The 18,813-nt window shown below is 36.4% G+C and overlaps 1 protein-coding gene across 8 annotated transcripts in view; it reads right to left on the reverse strand.

Annotated features, from left to right (window-relative positions):
• LOC100624700 (UDP-glucuronosyltransferase 2C1) overlaps positions 1-18,813 on the reverse strand; it is a 47,116-nt gene that overhangs the window by 9,489 nt on the left and 18,814 nt on the right. For 2 of the 8 annotated variants that reach the window (XR_014812642.1, XR_014812637.1), the window contains exons 4-6: positions 11,864-11,951; positions 10,287-10,506; positions 3,034-4,070 (exon numbers count right to left, since the gene is read on the reverse strand). Coding sequence is in view for 2 of the 8 variants with exons in the window: in XM_013989306.3 (XP_013844760.1) it covers positions 3,791-4,070; positions 10,287-10,506; positions 11,864-11,951 (588 nt within the window). In the remaining 6 variants the exon portion in view is untranslated. Of the gene's footprint in view, positions 1-2,279; positions 4,071-7,476; positions 7,744-9,241; positions 10,507-11,644; positions 11,724-11,863; positions 11,952-18,813 lie in introns of those variants that run through there. The other 6 variants (XM_013989306.3, XM_003356957.5, XR_014812641.1 and 3 more) reach the window with 5 other exon arrangements.

Raw genomic sequence — 18,813 nt, forward strand, 5'->3', positions numbered from 1 at the left:
CATAGCAGAAAAGTGCAAAGTGAAGCAGCAAGTGCTGATGTAGAAGCCATGGCACATTATTTAGAAGATCTAGCTGAGGTAATACATGAAGGTGGCTGCACTAACCACAGACTTTTTAATGCAGATGAATTGGCCTTATACTGGAAGATGATGCCATCTTGGATTTTCATAGCTAGGGTGGAGAAGTCAGTGCCTGGCTTTGAGGTTTCAGAGGACAGGCTGACTCTCTTTTTGGGGACAAAGCAGCTGGTGACTTGAAGCGGAAGCCAGTGTTTAAGTACCGTTCTGAAAATTCTAGGGTCTTCAAGAATGATGCTAAATCTACCCTGCCTGTGCTCTATAAATGGAACAACAAAGCCTGGATGACAGCTCATGTCTTTACTAGATGGATTACTGAATATGTTTAACGCATTGTTGAGACACGATATTCAGAAAATGATTTGTTTTAAAATATTGGTATTCACTGGTGATTCAGCTGGTCACTCAGGAGACTTACTGGAAATGTATAATATTTTTTTCAAGCTTTCTAACAGGATGATTATTCTATATCCCATGGATCAGAGCGCTTTCAACTTTCAAGTCTTATTATTTAAGACATACATTTTATAAGACTCTAGCAGCCATGGATGGTGACTTCTCTCATGGGTGAGCAAAGAGAGTTGAAAAATTGCTAGAAAGAAAGTCACGATTCTAGATGGCAGTAAGAACATTTGTGATTCATGAGAAGAGGTCAAAAATATCAACAATAACAGGAATTTGGAAGAAGCTGTTTCCAGCTCTCAAGGATATTTGAAGGGTTCAGGATTACAGCAGAACAAAGAACTGCAGATGTGGCAGAAATAGGAAGAGAACTTGAATTAGAAGCAGAACCTAAAGGTGTGAATGCATTGCTACATTCTTAAGATAGAAGTAACAAGTGAGGTGCTGCCCCTTCTGGAGGAGCAAAGGAAGTGATTTCTTGAGATGGCAAGTACTGCTGGTGCAGATGCTGCTGAAGATTTTTGAAATGAAAAAAAAAAAAAAAAAAAAGGAGTTAGATTACATAGACTTAATTGATAAACTGGCAGCAGGTTTTGAGAGGTTTGACTCTAATTGTGAATGAATTTCTTCTTCGAGTAAAATGCTCAAACATAGCATGCTACAGAGAAATTGTTTTTTTATTTTAAAGCAATTTCCTGTGGTACAATGGGATTGGTGGTGTATCTGGAGTGCTGGGATACACGTTTCATCCCCAGCTCAGCACAGTGGGTTAAGAATATGGCCTTGCCACAGCTGTGGCATAGGTCCCAACTGCGACTCAGATCTGATCCCTGGCTTGTGGATTCCATATGTGGGGCAGAGGCGACCAAAAAAGTAGCATATGATTATGATTTGAGGGAAGTGATGGTTCTCATCCTTCTGATCCCTATCCCTGGACTCTCTGGTGGTAGAAACAGGGAAATACCCATTTCAGTGGCCTATCTGTTTTATCTCTATCACCATATTGCGGCTGTTCATGGGTTAAGCCTGGATGGCTGCCACTCTAAGCTCACTGTTCACTGTGATCACTGTGACCTCCTAACTTGTGATGACTGAGGCCATTACCTGCTCTCCACTGGGATTTTGATACTAATTAACATCACTGAGCTCAGTTTTATAACCACCAACAACCTGGCCCTCAGTTTATGAACATCTCATAATTTTAGGAAACGATCCTATGACAGCTTTTCCAGATTTACAAGCACACTTATCTGCACGTGTCAGATACTTGAAGGCTTTGGAGTCCTTCTTCCAGTTTGGTGTGGTACTTCTAGAACATCAGTTTCACTTCCTGTGGGCCTTCACTTTTTCCAAATTTCTACAGGCATCCTGGTAATCTGTTACTACCATTTTCTGGAGTCTGAACACAAGTATTCAATTCTATGTCCTGAGAGAAAGCTCCAAAAATTTTAAAATGTGGTTCCTTACAAAACTTTATATTCTACTCTCCTTAGTCCAATCTCTTTGTGTACAATTCCATATATAATCTCTGTGTTCCTGCTGGTAAATACTGGAGAGCTGCTCTAGTTCTTTTGAGTTATACCAGCTTTCTTTAGTCATCCAGCTTATACCTGGCTGGATTACACTGTGACTTCACTCTAGTTATTCTCCTCTGGCCAAAAGTGGAGGTACCGGCAGATCATGAGAGGGATGTAATATGCCTTGTGGGGTACAGGAATTATGGTGGAAGCACAAAACAAAATCGCTGTCAGCGCCTCCCAAAATTGACCCTGTATGATTAGAGAAAAAAGAGCATACTCTTTTTTTTTTTTTTTAAGAGACATCTTTTTATTAAAATTCAATATGCGTCTTCCTTACTGCAGATTTCTGGCTGATGCTTTTTAAAAAAATAATTTAACTCATTATTTTATTTATTTATTTTGGCCACACCCACAGGATATAGAAGTTCTGGGGCCAGGGATTGAACCCACTCCACTGCAGTGACCCAACCACAGAAGTGACAATGCTGGACCCTTAACCTGCTGAACCACCAGGAAACACTTGGCTGATGTTTTTTAATAAGAAGTCTAAGTACTTGTGCTAGGTATAGTGATCACAATACAGTTTATGAGAGGATCAAGGGGAGTGATAGGGGTTTAAAAAAAAGAAAAAATGAGAAAACTCACTGAGTTTCTAATTAAATGGAAAAATCATCCCCATAGCAAACAGCATTTCTGAGAAACACATTTTTCCCCCAAAGTATCTGTAGTGTAGATCTAAGTTTGCTTCTTCTTTCCAAATGAGTACATTGTAAGTAAAATTAATGTAGAAAATAATTTTTAAAAATTAAATACTTTAAAAGGTAGGTATTAGGAGTTCCCATTGTGGTAGAGTGGAAACAAATCCAACTAGCATCCATGAGGACGCGGAATCAATCTTTTGTCTCACTCAGTGGGTTAACGATCTGGCATTGCTGTGAGCTGTGGTGTAGGTCACAGATGCAGCTTGGATCTGGCCATCAGCTACAGCTCTGATTCGACCCATAGCCTGGGAACCTCCATATGCAACGGGTGCTGTCCTAAAAAGAAAAAACAAAAGGTAGGCATTAAATTCTAATCATTTACTTTTGCTCCGTTATATCAACAATCCTGCTAATTTATCAGTGACTTCTATAAAGCCAAATAACAATACGAATGAAGTACTATCATTATTAATATCCAAATAAAGGCAAATCTTCAAATCAAAGACAAAAAATGTTTGTATTCCAAAGATAACAGAGTTTGATGTGTCAAAGGAAAGGAAATTGATGGTGTGAAATGTGCTTTGCAGCAGAGTAGAGACCCTAACACTCTCCTGATGTTACTGGCTGGAAGGGAAGCTCTGGCTAGAGTGTGCTCTATGCTATTTCTTGCCTAGTTCCTTTAGAGAATATGCACTAGTTATTACATACTGGATCCCAAAATGATATTACATATTTAGCAAATGTTCAGTATGATCAATACTGAAAACAGAATTAATCATTATGTTCCTAAGCCCTCAAAGAGCATATAGGTTTGTTGAACTAAGAGCTATGAATAAAGTAAAGCAATAAATCTTTAACAACTTTACCTTTGTGTTTATCATTTCTTTTTAAGGAAAAGGTTATTTTAAATTTTAATTCTAAATAATATGGCTCATTTTAGGGGTGATTCTTTAACGTTTCAAGTGAAAAGCTAAGAAATGGATAAGAACTCACAAAAAGTAGGAGAGGAATCTGTTCCAACCAGTGGTTGAATTAATTCAGATAAACTTGATCACCTGTTCCATATCAACTGTTAAAACAAAACAAAAACTATTCTCTCTTTCTCTTCGTTGATATTTTACCAAACTTCCAGCAACAGAACAGGCAACATTTAGTGACCAGGAATACAACAACTGCCACACATGCCAGCAGGAACCCAATCACATCCAGAGAGTGGTACTGGTACCAGGTGAGGTCGTGGACTGCTGGCCGCAGGTGCCTGGCTCCTTTGTGATTCATGACAAACTCAATCCAGAAGACCGCCCGGTCCAGCGGCTTTACAGGCTGATCGTGGTGAATTCTTGATAACTTCATAGCATTCTCTTTATAGCTAAAATTGAATACATAAATAGCAACTTGAAAACTTGTTTAAAAAATGATATATCTAATTTTTTAATTATTAAATGTACATTACATGATGATGAATACATTGTCATAAATGGTATGTATCACTGAGACAACTGAATGCATATCGAAGTTTGTTTCCTCTTGATATATTTCCAGATACAGTGGCCTATTGGATGGAATTTGTTGGACATTTCACAGTCTCTGTAATAACTGGAGGTAGAAGAGAAAATAATTTCTAATTGGAAATAACATTTTCAAAATTCCAAAATAGGAATGTAGAATATATAGGCTGAGAATACAGAATTGTGGTCTCATTTGCTGAGCGCATTATTGGTAACACAATAGTGACCAGAAGCAGCATTGAGGGGTGGATTTATGAGAAAGGACCCCTCCTCCCTGTCCCTCCATCCTTCCCCAGGTTAGATCTGGAGTGTTAGTGTTAACAATAAGCTTCAACAGTAGTAGGAAATTGTTCTAATCTGTGATCTTCCTGGTCCTGACATTTCAGATGAAAACAGAAAATTGCAACTGACCCTATCTATGATCAAGAAGTAGGGTCATAGATTTTGTAGAAGCTCCAAATTTGCTTCAAGCTACAGAGGGATGCAAGTGCTGTGGTGGTGAGATGGAGCAATGCCAATAGCTAGAATCCTAACACTTTTAACTTATCTCAAGGAACAGAAGACTAAGCCAGGGTTTTGGTTTAATGTTTTGAATGGCCGACTTAGAAAAAGGTTTCCTTGGGTTTGTGAAGCAGGTGTAAAAAGGAGATAATATCCCACACTGATGTGCAGTCATCATTTATGGAGAATACAGGACATTAAATTATAGAAGACAGTGGAAGAGCATGCAAAATATTCTGAGAACTATGAACCAACAACAACAACTTATACAAAGCCCTACTGCCCTTTGGTTTAAAAAAGCAAGGGACTGTCTTTTCCACATTTTATGTTCTTGCCTCCTTTGTCAAAGATTAATTGACCATAGGTGTCTGGGTTTATTTCTGGGTTCTCTATTCAGTTCCATTGGTCTGCATGTCTGTCGGTTTTGGTACGAGTACCACACTGTCTTGATGACTGCGGCTTTGTAATATTGCCTGAAGTCTGGGACAATTATGCCCCATGCTTGGTTTTTGTTTCTCAGGATTGCTTTGACAACTGTGGGTCTTTTGTGGTTCCATATATATATTTGGATTGTTTGTTCTAGTTCTGTGCAAAATGTCATGGGTAATTTGATAGGGATTGCATTGAATCTGTAGATTGCTTTGGGTAGTATGGCCATTTTTACAATATTAATTTTTTCAACCTAGGAGCATGGAATATCTTTCCATTTCTTTACATCTTCTTTAATTTCCTTGATTAATGTTTTACAGTTCTTTGCTGAATTTGTTAATCAGTTCAAGTAGTTTTTGGGGTGAATCCTTAGGGTTTTGTATGTATAGTATCATGTCATCTGCATTTACCTCTTCTCTTCTTATTTGGATGCCTTTTATTTCTTTTGTTTGTCTGATTGCTGTGGCATTTCAGCAAGTATTTCTGGGAAACCTGGACAGCTGCATGCGAAGCAATGAAACTAGAACACACCCTCACACCATGCACAAAAAATAAACTCGAAATGGCTTAAAGACATATATACATAAGACAAGGCACCATCAAACTCCTGGAAAGAACATAGGCAAAACACTCTCTGATATCAACCTTATGAATATTTTCTCAACTCATTCTCCTAAGGCAACAGAAATAAGAGCAAAAATAAACTGATGGGACCTAATCAAACTGACAAGCTTTTGCACAAAGAAAGGAAACCAAAAAGAAAACAAAAAGACAACTTTCACAATGGGAGAAAATAGTTTCAAAGGATGCAACGGACAAGGGCTTAATCTCTAGAATGTACAAGCAACTTATATAACTCAACAGCAAAAAAGCCAACCACCCAACTGAAAAATGGGCAAAAGACCTGAATAGACATTTCAACAAGGAAGATGTACAGATGGCCAACAAGCACATGAAAAAATGCTCAACATCCCTGAGTAGCAGAGAAATGCAAATCAAAACTACCATGAGATACCACCTCACACCAGTCAAAATGGCCATCATTAATAAATCCACAAATAAAAAGTGCTGGAGGGGGTGTGGAGAAAAGGGAGCCCTCCTGCACTGTTGGTGCGAATGTAAACTGGTATAACCACTATGAAGAACAGTATGGAGGTACCTTAGAAATCTATACATAGAACTACCATATGACCCAGCAGTCCCACTCTTGGGCATATATCCGGACAAAACATTCCTTAAAAAAGACACATGCACCCACGTGTTCATTGTGGCTCTATTCAAAGTAGCCAAGACATGGAAACAACCCAAATGTCCATCAATCAACAGATGACTGGATTAGGAAGATACGGTATATATACACAATGGAACACTACTCAGCCATAAAAAGAATGACATAATGCCATTTGCAACAACATGGATGGAACTAGAGACTCTCATACTGAGTGAAGAAACGCAGAAAGAGAAAGACAAATACCATATGATATCACTTGTATCTGGAATCTAATAAACAGCACAAATGAACCTTTCCACAGAAAAGAAAATTATGAACCTCGAGAATAGACTTGTGGTTGCCAAGGGGGAGGGGGAGAGAGGAGTGGGATTGACTGGGAGCTTGGGGTTAATAAATGCAAACTATTGCTTTTGGAATGGACTAAAAATGAGATCTTGCTGTGTAGCACTGGAAACTATGTCTAGTCACTTATGACAGAGCATGATAATGGGAGAAAAAAGAATGTATACATGTATGTGTAACTGGGTGACCATGCTGTACAGTAGAAATAAAATTGTATTGGGGAAATAACAATTAAAAAAATTTAAAAAAATAAAAAACAAGGGAGGCCTTTCTTAATATATAAGAACATAAGTAATAAGTACCTTTGGATATAGCTTCAGAAAATAAGGAAACAGCAACAAAAGTTCCAAGACACAGAAACAAAATACTTGTGAGATAAAAAAATCAATAAAAACAAAATTCTTCAGGAATAGAAAGAATGTAATAAAACACAATTGCATCATTAAGTCCAAATAAATACAAAACTAATGCTAAATAATACTGGAAATTATGATCATGAACAAGATGTATGTGCTGTATGCTTTGATAACATCATAATGATAATACAGAAAGGAGAAATTAAAATCTGGTATTTCAAAGACTTGGATGGGAAATTGAGAAGTGACTTCAGAGAGGAAAGTCATTTTATATTGACTAAAATTGGAAACATTAAAAACAATTATTCTAATCCTTAATGTCAATATTTATTCATAGATTTAAAAAAATTTATCAAGAATTTATCTGATATTAAAGAAATATTTTCCAAAGCTTAGCAATTATTTTAATTTTGATACAGTCTCTTTTTCCTTCTAGAATATATTTATTTGATTTTTTTTGAAAAAGGATTGGAATTCCTGTTATGGCATGGCAGAAACAAATCCAACTAGGAACCATGAGGTTGTGGGTTCAATCCCTGGCCTCGCTCAGTGGATTAAAGATCTGGCATTGCCGTGAGCTGCGGTGTAGGCTGCAGATGCAGCTCGGATCCCGCATTGCTGTGGCTGTGGCACAGCCAGCAGCTATAGCTCTGATTTGACCCCTAGCCTGGGAACCTCCACATGCTGCAGGTGTGGCCCTAAAAAGCAAAAAAAGAAAAAGCAAAAGGATAATATGCTAAACATAATCATTCATTGTTGAGAATTTATTTATGATTACAGCTAACCTCCATGTTGTACAAAGTTCCCAAGAATTTGTAATTTTATCTAACATTTCTTCACTCCTCCAACCCCTAGCTCCTGGTAACTACCCACTCTACTATGAACACAGGAGGGCATATATCTCTTCCATATTCTGTTTTCATTCCACTTTACACATGTGTGTGTATGTGTGTGTGTGTGTGTGTGTATGTGTATATATATACATATATACACACATACATATATGTGTGTGTATATACACACATATATCAAGAAGTGGGATTACTGCTGGACAGTGTAGCAGTTCTGTCCTCCTTTTCTGAGGAGGAGCTACCTGCTGTCTCACAGTGGCTATAACACCACAGTGCACTCAAGTACCTCTTTATCCACCAGCACTTGCTTATCCCAGTCTTTTGATGATCCATATTCTGTGAGACATGAGGTGATACCTCACTGGGTTTCTGACTGTGCTTCCAGATGATTGATGATGCCAAGCCTTTTAAAGTACCTGTTGGACATGAGTATGTTTTTTTGTGTGTGTGCAAATATCTATTTAATAACTCCTCTCATTAAATTTTTTTGCTATTGAGTTATATGAGTTGTTAAAATATATTCTGCATATTAATCTCTTATCAGATATGTAGTTTATATTTTCTCCCCTTTTGTAGGCTGCCTTTCATTTTGTAAATCATTTCTTTTGCTGTGCAGAGGTTTTTAGTTTATTGTAGTCCCTTTGTTGATTTGTTGTTTGTTCCTTGTGTTGTTGGTGTCATATCCAAAAGATTGTTGCCAAGACCTTTGTCAAGGAGCTTTTCCCCTATGTTTTCTTCTAGGAGTTTCATAGTTTCAGGTTTAAGTCTTTTAAACATTTCTAGTCAATTTTTATAAGTGATGTAGTACAGGGATCCAAATTTCATTCTCTTGCTTATGATTACCCAGTTTCCCCAGTGCTGCTTATTGAATAAACAGCCCTTTTCCTCTTGAGTATTCTTGGTTTCTTTGTGAAATATTATTCAAATTTATATGTGAGGATTTTCTTTCAGGGCTCTTAATCCTGTCCATTGCTGTGTCTTATTTTCTCCCAGCACTGTACTTTTAAAATTACCATAGGTTTGTAGCATAGTTTTAACAGGAAGCAGGATACCTCCAGTGCCATTATTTTTTCTCAGGACTTCTATGGCTATTTGAGATCTTTTGTGGCTTCATATAGTTTTAGGATTTTTTGTTTGTTTTGCTTTTTAGGGCCACATCTGTGGCTTATGGAGGTTCTCAGGCTAGGGCTCAAATTGGAGTTGCTGCAGCTGGCCTATGCCACAGCCACAGCAACTTGGGATCCAAGCCTCATCTGCAACCTACACCACAGGTCATGGCCACGTTGGATCCTTAATCCACTGAGCGAGGCCAGGGATGGAACCTGTGTCCTCAAGGATACTAGTTGGGTTTGTTACTGTTGAGCAACAAAAGGAATTCCTAGGATTGGTTTTTCTATTTCTGTGCCCCCAAAGGCTTTAGAAACTGGTCATTCAACTCTTTCTTCCTTTCTTGGTGAGGAACTCTTTCTAACTGGAAAGTTCTTTCTTGATGCTGAGCAATACTGGCTTGGAGATGGGATGATGCAGGCATTATGAAGCTGTCTTCGTTCTATTCTTTTGTGATTATTCATAGGGGGGTTTGTTCCACAACATTAACATTTCTTATGTGGACTTTAGAGCTCTTTGAGTGTTTTAGTTTATGGACACCTGTATAACTTTGATCTTTGTCAGGGGACAGGGAGGCTGGGGCCTTCTATGTCTCCATTTGAATCTCTCAGTTTCACTTCATTGACTTTCTCTCATTTTTAAATTAAAATATACAAATACAGGATTTTTTAATTAAAAAGTAGCATTATCTGATTTTATAAAATCACTTATTTTTCTTTCCTATGTATAAATTAGTACAAGAAAATATCTGAATATTTGTGTACATTATTCATTATAGCTATGAGGAGTGTTAAATGACTATTTTTATTTCTCTATGTTTTTGTCGTATTGTATTACTTATAGTTGTAGTACCTGCAAATTTTAAAAAATAATAAATATCATTACTAAAAATATGTGCATCTCTTTAGCAATACTTTAGTTTCTTTAAATAAGTTTAGCAGTTCTTTGAGGTTTTAATTTGCCCAGTATGACTAGGTGAATTTAAATGCTTTCATAGAATTTGAGAAGTGTAAGACAATCATATTTGATGTTAGCTATGTTCTCATGATTCTGTAAACGTAATCAATTAAACTGAATGAAACAACTTACTCCTTTTAAAATACTGATGCTGGAGTTCCCTTGTGGCTCAGGGAGTTACGGATCTGGCTTGTCACTGCTGTGGCATAAGTTTGAACCCTGGCTGGGAACTACCACATGCTATGCATGTGACCAAAAAATAAAAATAAAAAAAACCACATGCTTCTCAGAAAAGATACTCACGATGAGTTGTTAATAACTGTCCTCAAGGCCTTAAGCAGATCAGAACTCGTCATTGTGTTCAAGTCTAATTGAACAGCAGCCCCTTTAGCTTGGACACGAGCAATATTATCAAACTGATCACCAAACAGGGGGATTCCCACCACAGGGACCCCATGGTAAATAGCTTCATAGATCCCATTGGTTCCACAGTGAGTAATAAAAGCTCTGGTTTGGGGATGACCTGAAGAGAGAAAAAAATCCTAGGTTGTAACAGTTTCAGAAACAGAAAACTGTGACACCTCTATGAATCATTAATTCAATTAGTTAGCATCTTTTATATAATTCTGTGCCATCAGGCATATATAAATTTCTATAAGCTCTACAGAAAGCAGCAATTGATTAGTCCATGCTAAGCAGCAGTTAGTGATTCCAACAGTTAAGTCATTCCACTAACTTCTGAAAGATTTGTGCAGAGTTAAATGATGGAGAGTACTTGCCACTGGATGAGTGGCTGGAGGTAAGAATACCTGAATAAACAGGAGTGGAGGGACTTAAGAAACCAAATTTTTGTGTGGATGGGAAATGGGAAGTGAGATGTGCAGAGTTTCAATGTGCAGATGTTGGTAGAACAGGCTAGAAAGAAAGGCTATGGAAAGTTCATGAAATTCTGTTTAAAAAAAAATAGGTTTTTTACTTTACTCTTTATATGAAACCACTTATAATATAGTTGGTGAAATGATTTATCAGATTTTTTTCTTTCAAATAAGTCACAGCAGGGAAAAGAGAAGAGAGGTGAGAGAAAAAGATAGGAACATCAGGAGGGTGCTGCAATGTTCCATATAGAAGTTAAGAGCTTGCTCTAGAGGTCCTTTCCTTGATACTGATTCTGAGGAGGGAGTGACTGTATCAGAAATGGGAGAATCATAAATTCCATATTAATGTTAGTGCTTGACAGAAAAATCAATCCTTGACCAAACTCATCAGAATTCTCTGAACTGTCTTATAAAGTAAGTCCTGATTTGGGGATATCTTTGCTTATCTGTGCATTGCCCAATATCCAATATTAGCAAGCATCCTGTCATTTTAGCTAGATTCTTCTAGTCTTGATATCTGATCGCCCTTTATAGCTGCTGCCTCATCCTTTACCATCCCTCAAGTGATATCTGATTACTGTAAGTTGCCATCAGCAAGAATGATTAGGTCGGTTTTGTCAGAGTTCTCCTGGCCCCAGAATTTTCTTCTTAGAAACTTTCCACACAATGGCCCCACCACCACACCACCACTCTGCTCTTTGGCTATAAATTTCCTACCTTTCTTTTTTGCACTCAGGGTCCAATCTCTCTATCATACCATAAAAGTCTATTGCAGTAGTATCTTACCAAGCTTATCATGATGGTCTTGAATAAAGTGTGCCTTGTAATATTTAACATGTCATGAACAACTGTTTTCTTTAATGAGCTCCAAAAGAAATGTGAAGATAGTAAGAGTTTGTTAGTTCTTATTTTGAATACAAATTTGTTGTATTTATTCATCATTTGAATAATAATTCAGATTATCCTTCCTTTAGTTCTGTTACTTTTTCTTCTTTTTGGACTTACCAAGAAGATCATTCTGTGGAATCCATTCATACAACCGGGTATTGGCTCCTAATGTTTCTGGTTTCTTTCCTTTGTACCTCCACAGAACCTGTAAAGATAAATGCCTTCATTAGAAGATTTTTAGAACCACATCCTGTTGGAAAAAGGCAATTAACTTGGGCTCAATCTAGTTTGATGCCTCTAGGCAATACCAGAGCAAACTGAGGCCCCAAGTGATTAAGTAATCACTGTAAACCACTGACAGTATGGTCATGTTTTCAAATGCTTGCAATAATTCTAATAGATAGGCTATAATCATCAGGTTTATTCTCACTTAGAAAATGAAGAGATAAAGATGATATGTATCTGAAATAATCATATATTGCTGTTACTAGGCCATTCTGGTAAAAGGGATTTTGTAACAAAGTTTTTAGAAACAAAAGGAGAGGAATATTATTTACCTCACTAAAAAATTATTAGTGCTTTGACCTTTGTTATATATTTGACAGTGACAAAGAATCAAGCATTGCCTTTTTTACTATAGTAAAATATACATTATGATATTTATAATTTTAAAGTATTGTAGGAGTAGAGTTTGGTGGCATTACATCCACCATTTTGAATAGCCATCCAGACTATACATGCCCTAAAAGTTTTTATCATCCCTAACATAAAATCTTTATCATTTAGCAGTAAATCCCTATTCTGTCACTCCAGAGTCCCTGGTAACCTCTATTCTACTTTCCGTCTTTATGAATTTGACTACTCTATGTAACACATATTAATGGAATCATGCAATATTTGCAGTTGACTTACTTAGAATTATTTCACTTGGAATATGTCTTCAAGGCTCACGCATGTTGTAACCTAAACTATATTTCTTTTTAAGGCCAAATATAATTTATGTTATATGTATACATTGCACTTTGTTTTTCCATTCATTTTTCTATTGTGAATAATGTTGCCATGACCATTCATGTACAAGTATCTGTTTTGAGCCCCTGATTTCAATTCCTTTGGATATATGCCCAGGAAGAGAATTACTGGGTCATATGATAGTTTTATGTTTAACTTTCTAAGGAACCACAAAAATGTTTTTCAGAAGATGCATCGGTTTGCTCTGCCAGCAATGGAAGAGGTCCCATTTCTCCACATTCTCATCAACAATTATTTTGCTTTTTTTTTTTTTGAAATAGCTAAATAATGCATAACGTGCTTTTTGTGCTTTTGATTTGTATTTCCCTCATGATTACTGATGTTGAGCATCTTTCCAATTATTTTTTGGCCATTTGTGTATCTTAGGAGGAATGTCTATTAAAATATTTGTCCAAAAATAAAATAAAATAAAAAATAAAACACTTGTCCATTTTGGAGTTCCCATTGTGGCTCAGCAGAAACGAATCTGACTAGGTCACATCCACAAGTACACAGGTTTGATTCCTGGCCTTGCTGAGTGGGTTAAGGATCTGGTGGTGTTGTGGCTGTGAGGTAGGTCATGGACACGGCTAGGATTCTGAGTTGCTGTGGCTGTAGTGTAGGCTGACAGCTGTAGCTTGATTCATTTCGTTCCTAGCCTGGGAACTTTCACATGCACCATGTGCAGCCCTAAAAAAAAGACAAAAAAATAAAATAAAATACTTGTCCATTTTTAAATTGTGTTTTTGTTATTGACAGTAGTGAGTTGTAAGAGTTCATTATGTATTGTGCATATTAATTTCTTATAACACTTTGCAAAGATTTTCTCCCAATTTGTATGTTGTATTGCGCCTTTTGATAGTATCTTTTGATACACAAATGTTCTTCACTTGATTAAGTCCAATTTATTAATTTTTTTATTGCTTGTGCTTTTGTAAATCATAGCATAATCTAATGCAATGAAGTTTTTCCTTTGGATTTTTTTTTTTGTAAAAGTATTACAGTTTTACTTTAAATTTTAAGTATCTGACCCACTTTGAATTAATTTTTGTATATGGTGTAAGGTAAGGTTCCAATTTTATTCTTCTGCATGTGTATATCAAGATGTTACCAGCATTATTTGTCAAAAGACTGTCCTTTCCCTGTTGAATGGTCTTGTACCCTCCTAGAAAAGCAACTGTCCATATATGAGGATTAATTTCTCTTTTGTTTTCTAGTCCAGTATCACACTATTAATTCACTATAGATTTATAGTAAATTTCTAATTTCAGTGTTTGAAAATGTGAGTCCTTTAACTCTGTCGTTTCTTAAGATTGTTTTGTCTATTTGTGGTTCTTGCAGTTCCATATGAGGTTGAGGCTTGGGTTACTCATTTCTACAAAAATGACTGTTAGAATTTTAACAGACATTGCATTAAATCTGTAGATTGCTGTGGCTAGTGCTGACATCTTAACTGTATTAAGTGTTCCTATCCATGAACATGGGATGACTTTCTATTTAATTATTCTATAATTTCTAACAGGCATAATATTTTGTAATTTTCATTATGCATATACTTTATATTCCTTGGTGAGATTCATTCTTAAATATTATATTTACCTTGTTGCTCTTGTAAATAGAATTTTTAAAATTTCACATTTAGAGTGTTCACTGACATGCTGTATATAAATTGATTTTTGTGTGTTAATATTATATGGTTTTACTAGCACAAAAACAGAAATACAGATCAACGGAACAGGATAGAAAGCCCAGACATAAATCCACACATCTATGGTCAACTAAGCTATGACAAAGGAGGCAAGAACATACCAGCAGAAAAAAAAATAATCTCTTCAATAAGTGGTGACAGGAAAATTGGACATCTACATGGGGAAGAATGAAAATTAGAACACTCTCTAACACCATATACAAAAGTAAACTCAAAATGGATTAAAGACCTAAATATAAGGTCAAACACTATAAAACTCCTACAGGAAAACATAAGCACAATGCTCTTTGACATAAACCACAGCAACATCTTGTTTGATCCACCTCCTAGAATAAGGTCAATAAAAATAAAAATAAACCAATGTACCTAATTAAATTCCACAGCTTTTGTATAGCAATGGAAACCATTAAAAAAGTGAAAAGGTGGAGTTATCTTCGTGGCTCAGCAGAAACAAATTTGACTAGCATCCATGAGGATGAAGGTTCAGTCCCTGGCCTTGCTCAGTGGGTTAAGGATATGGTGTTACTGTGAGCTGTGGTGTAGGTTGCAGACATAGCTGGGATCTGGCATTGCTGTGGCTGTGGTGTAGGCCGGCAGCTACAGCTCCAATTCAACCCCTAGCCTGGGAACCTCCATATGCCACAGGTGCAGCCCTAAAAAAAAAAAAAAAAAAAAAAAAAAAAAAAAAAAAAAAAACACAAAAGACAACACAGAGAATAGGAGAAAATCTTTGCAAATTATGCAATAGACAAGGCCTAATCTCCAAAATATCCAAACAATTCATATAACTCAACAGCAAAAATACAAACAATCCAATTGAAAAATGGGCAAAAGACTTAAACAGACATTTCTCCAAAGAAGACATCAGATGACCAACAGGCACATGAAAAAATGCTCAACATCACTAATCATTAGAGAAAGGCAAATCAAAACTACAGTGAGGTACCACCTCACTGGTGAGAATGGCCATCATTAACAAGTCTACAAATGATAAATACTGGAGAGGGTGTGAAGAAAAGGGAATGCTCCTGCACTACTGGTGGGAATGTAACTTGGTACAACCACTATAGAAAATAGCATGGAGTTTCCTCAGAAAACTAAATATAGACCTACCTTATGATCTAGCAGTCCCACTCCTGGGCATATACACAGAAGAAACATTTATTCAAAAAGACACATACACCCCTATGTTCACAGCAGCACTATTCACAATAGCCAAGACATGGAAACAGCCTAAATGTCCATCAACAGATGAATCGATTAAGAAGATGTAGTTCATATATACAATAGAATACTACTCAGCCATAAAAATAGACAAAATAATGCAATTTGCAACAACACTGATGTAACTAGAGATTCTCATACTAAGTGAAGTCAGAAAAAGAAAGACGAATGCCATATATCACTTATTTGTAGAATCTAAAATATGGCACAAATGATCCTATCTACAAAACAGATCACAGCCAGGGAGAATAGACTTGTGGTTGCTGGAGGAAGGGGGAAGAGAGTGGGATGGATGGGGAGTTTGAGGTTCATGGATGTAAAATGCTACATTTAGAATGAATAGGTAATGGGGTCCTACTGTACCGCACAGGGAACTGTGTATGATTTGGTCATTTGCTGTATAACAGAAATTGAAGAAACATTGTAAATCAACTACACTGTAATAATAATTAAAAAATCTTATATCCCACACCTTTGTTATGTTTGATTATTGGCTCTAGTAACCTTTTGTGAATCCCTGGAAATTTTCTATGTATAAAATCATGTAATCTGAAAATACACATAAATCCTCTTTCCAATTTGATGGCTTTCTTTTCCCTGTGTAATTCCCATGCAAGAATTTCTAGTATGAGGTTAAGTAGAAGCACTGAAAGTAGACATCCTTATATTGTTCCTGATCTTAGGAGGCAAGACTTTAGTTTCTAACAGTGGGTATAGTATTAGCTGTGGATTTTCCAAAAATACCCTGTTTTGAGGACTTTTCCCTCGATTCCTAGTTTCTGGAGAATTTGTATCTGGAAAGGATATTGGATTTTGTCCACTTCCTTTTTTGTATAAAGTGAACATTTTTTTCCTCTTCTTTATATTCATATCATGCATTATATTGACTGATTTCCTTTGGTGAACCACCCTTGGATAAAGAGAAAAAAATACCATTTTATTATGGTGAATATGTTTTTAAATATCCTTGTGGATCTGATATGCAAATACTTTGAGTATTTTAATATTTATACTTAGAAACAATCATGGGTGGGGTATGTTATTTTATTTTTGTGTGCTATCTTTTATATGGCTTGTATATCAGGGTTAATCTGGCCTCACAGAATTATTTAGTAATACTTCTTTCTTTTCACTTTTTTTGAAGATTTGAAAAGGATGACTTGAATTATTTCTCTAAATACTTGATAGAACTTACTAATGCTCTTATCTCTTCAGCAATTTTTCTCTTTGGGAGGTTTTGATTACTAATTCAGCCTTTTATTTCTGAAATAAGTCTGCTGAAATAATCTATTTTTTAGTCAGACTCACTGATATAGAGAACAATCCAGTGGGAATTGGGGATGGGAAATACAGGAGTGGGGGAGATGGAGGCACAAACTATTGGGGGTAAGATAGTCTCAAGAATGTATTACACAATGTGGGGAATACTGCCAATGTTTTGTAATAAATATAAATAAAAAATAACCTTTAAAATTGTGTAAAATTTCTTTAAAATTTAATTAATTTAATGATTCTTGGGTTGGAAGACATAATTATGGTTGATTTGAAACGTGCAATTTTTACAGTGATGCAGTTTTCAGGAGACAGAGGAGACAGCTGACATTCAATAATAATGGGATAGAACTTTAAAAATTCTTATAATACGAGTATTGATAAAATCTTTTTAATACAGAAGAATTGTGTAATTATGATATTTATAGAACTTGATCCAATTCCTATAACATACTTCATTGGGAATATTTTTTACTTGAAGTATAGTTGATTTACAATGTGTTAATTTCTGCTGTAGAGCAAAATGATTCAGTTACACACATATAAACATTCTTTTTTTATACTATTTTCCATTATGTTTTATCACAGGATGCTGAGTATAATTCCTTGTGCTACACATTAGGATCTGTGGTTTATCCATTCTATATATAATACTTTGCATCTGCAAAGGGTTAGGGTTAGGGTTTTTTTTAGGGCCACACCTATGGCATATGGAGGTTCCCAGGCTAGTAGTCAAATTGGAGCTATAGCTGCTGGCCTACGGCACAACCACAACAACATGGGCTCCAAGTCGCATCTGCGACCTCCACTATAGCTCACTACAACACAGGATCCTTAACCCACTGAGCGAGGTCAGGGATCAACCTAACCCTAACCCTAAACCTAACCCCTAACCCTAATCCTATACATCTCTCCCGACCCTCTCCCCTTGGCAACCACAAGTCTGTTCTGTTTGTGAATCTGTTTCTGCTTCTTTGACAAGTTCATTGGTGCCATATTTTACATTCCACGTATAAATGATATTATATGGCGTTTGTCTTTATTTTCAAACTAACATCACTTAGTATGATAATCTCTAGGTTCATCCATGCCATCCATTTGTAAATGGCATTATTTCACTATTTTTTATAGCTTAGTAGTATTCCACTGTATATATGTACTTCACTTTCTTTATCCATTTATCTTTTGATGAACGTTCAGGTTATTTCCATGGCTTTGCCATTGTAAATACTGCTGCAATGAACATAGGGGTTCGTGTGTGTGTGTGTGTGTGTGTGTGTGTGTGTGTGTGTGTGTGTGTATTTGTCTTTGTCTTTTTTTTAGGGCCCCACCTGTGGCATATGGAGGTTCCCAGGCTAGCAGTCAAATCGGAGCTATAGCTGCTGGCCTATGGCACAACCCCAACAACATGGGCTCTGAGTCGCATCTGCGACCTCCACTACAGCTCACTACAACACAGGATCCTTAACCCACTGAGCGAGGTCAGGGATCAAACCCCATCCTCATGGATGCTAATCGGGTTTGTTAACCACTGAGCCATGACGGGAACTCCTATCTATCTTTTTGAATTAGGGTTTTATTTGGATATATGCCCAGGAGTGAACTTGGTGGATCACAGCAATTTTATTTTTAGTTTTTTGAGGATCCTTCATACTGTTTTCCACAAGTTGCTACACCAACTTACATTCTTCACTGGGAATATTTGGAAGTTTGATTTAGGAGCTGTTTATTTTCACATTCTGATACAATCATTTCTTCCAGGACAGTACAACCAGATATACTAATAATAAATGTAATATTGAGATCTAATACCATCATCATATAGATGAGTAATCAAAGCAATTAAATAGTT

This window comes from Sus scrofa, chromosome 8 (assembly GCF_054392235.1).
Source record: "Sus scrofa isolate SSC_HxYL_T2T_F1_AM1 chromosome 8, Sscrofa_HxYL_maternal_Yorkshire_Landrace_v2.0, whole genome shotgun sequence".
NCBI classification, from domain to species: Eukaryota; Metazoa; Chordata; class Mammalia; order Artiodactyla; family Suidae; genus Sus; species Sus scrofa.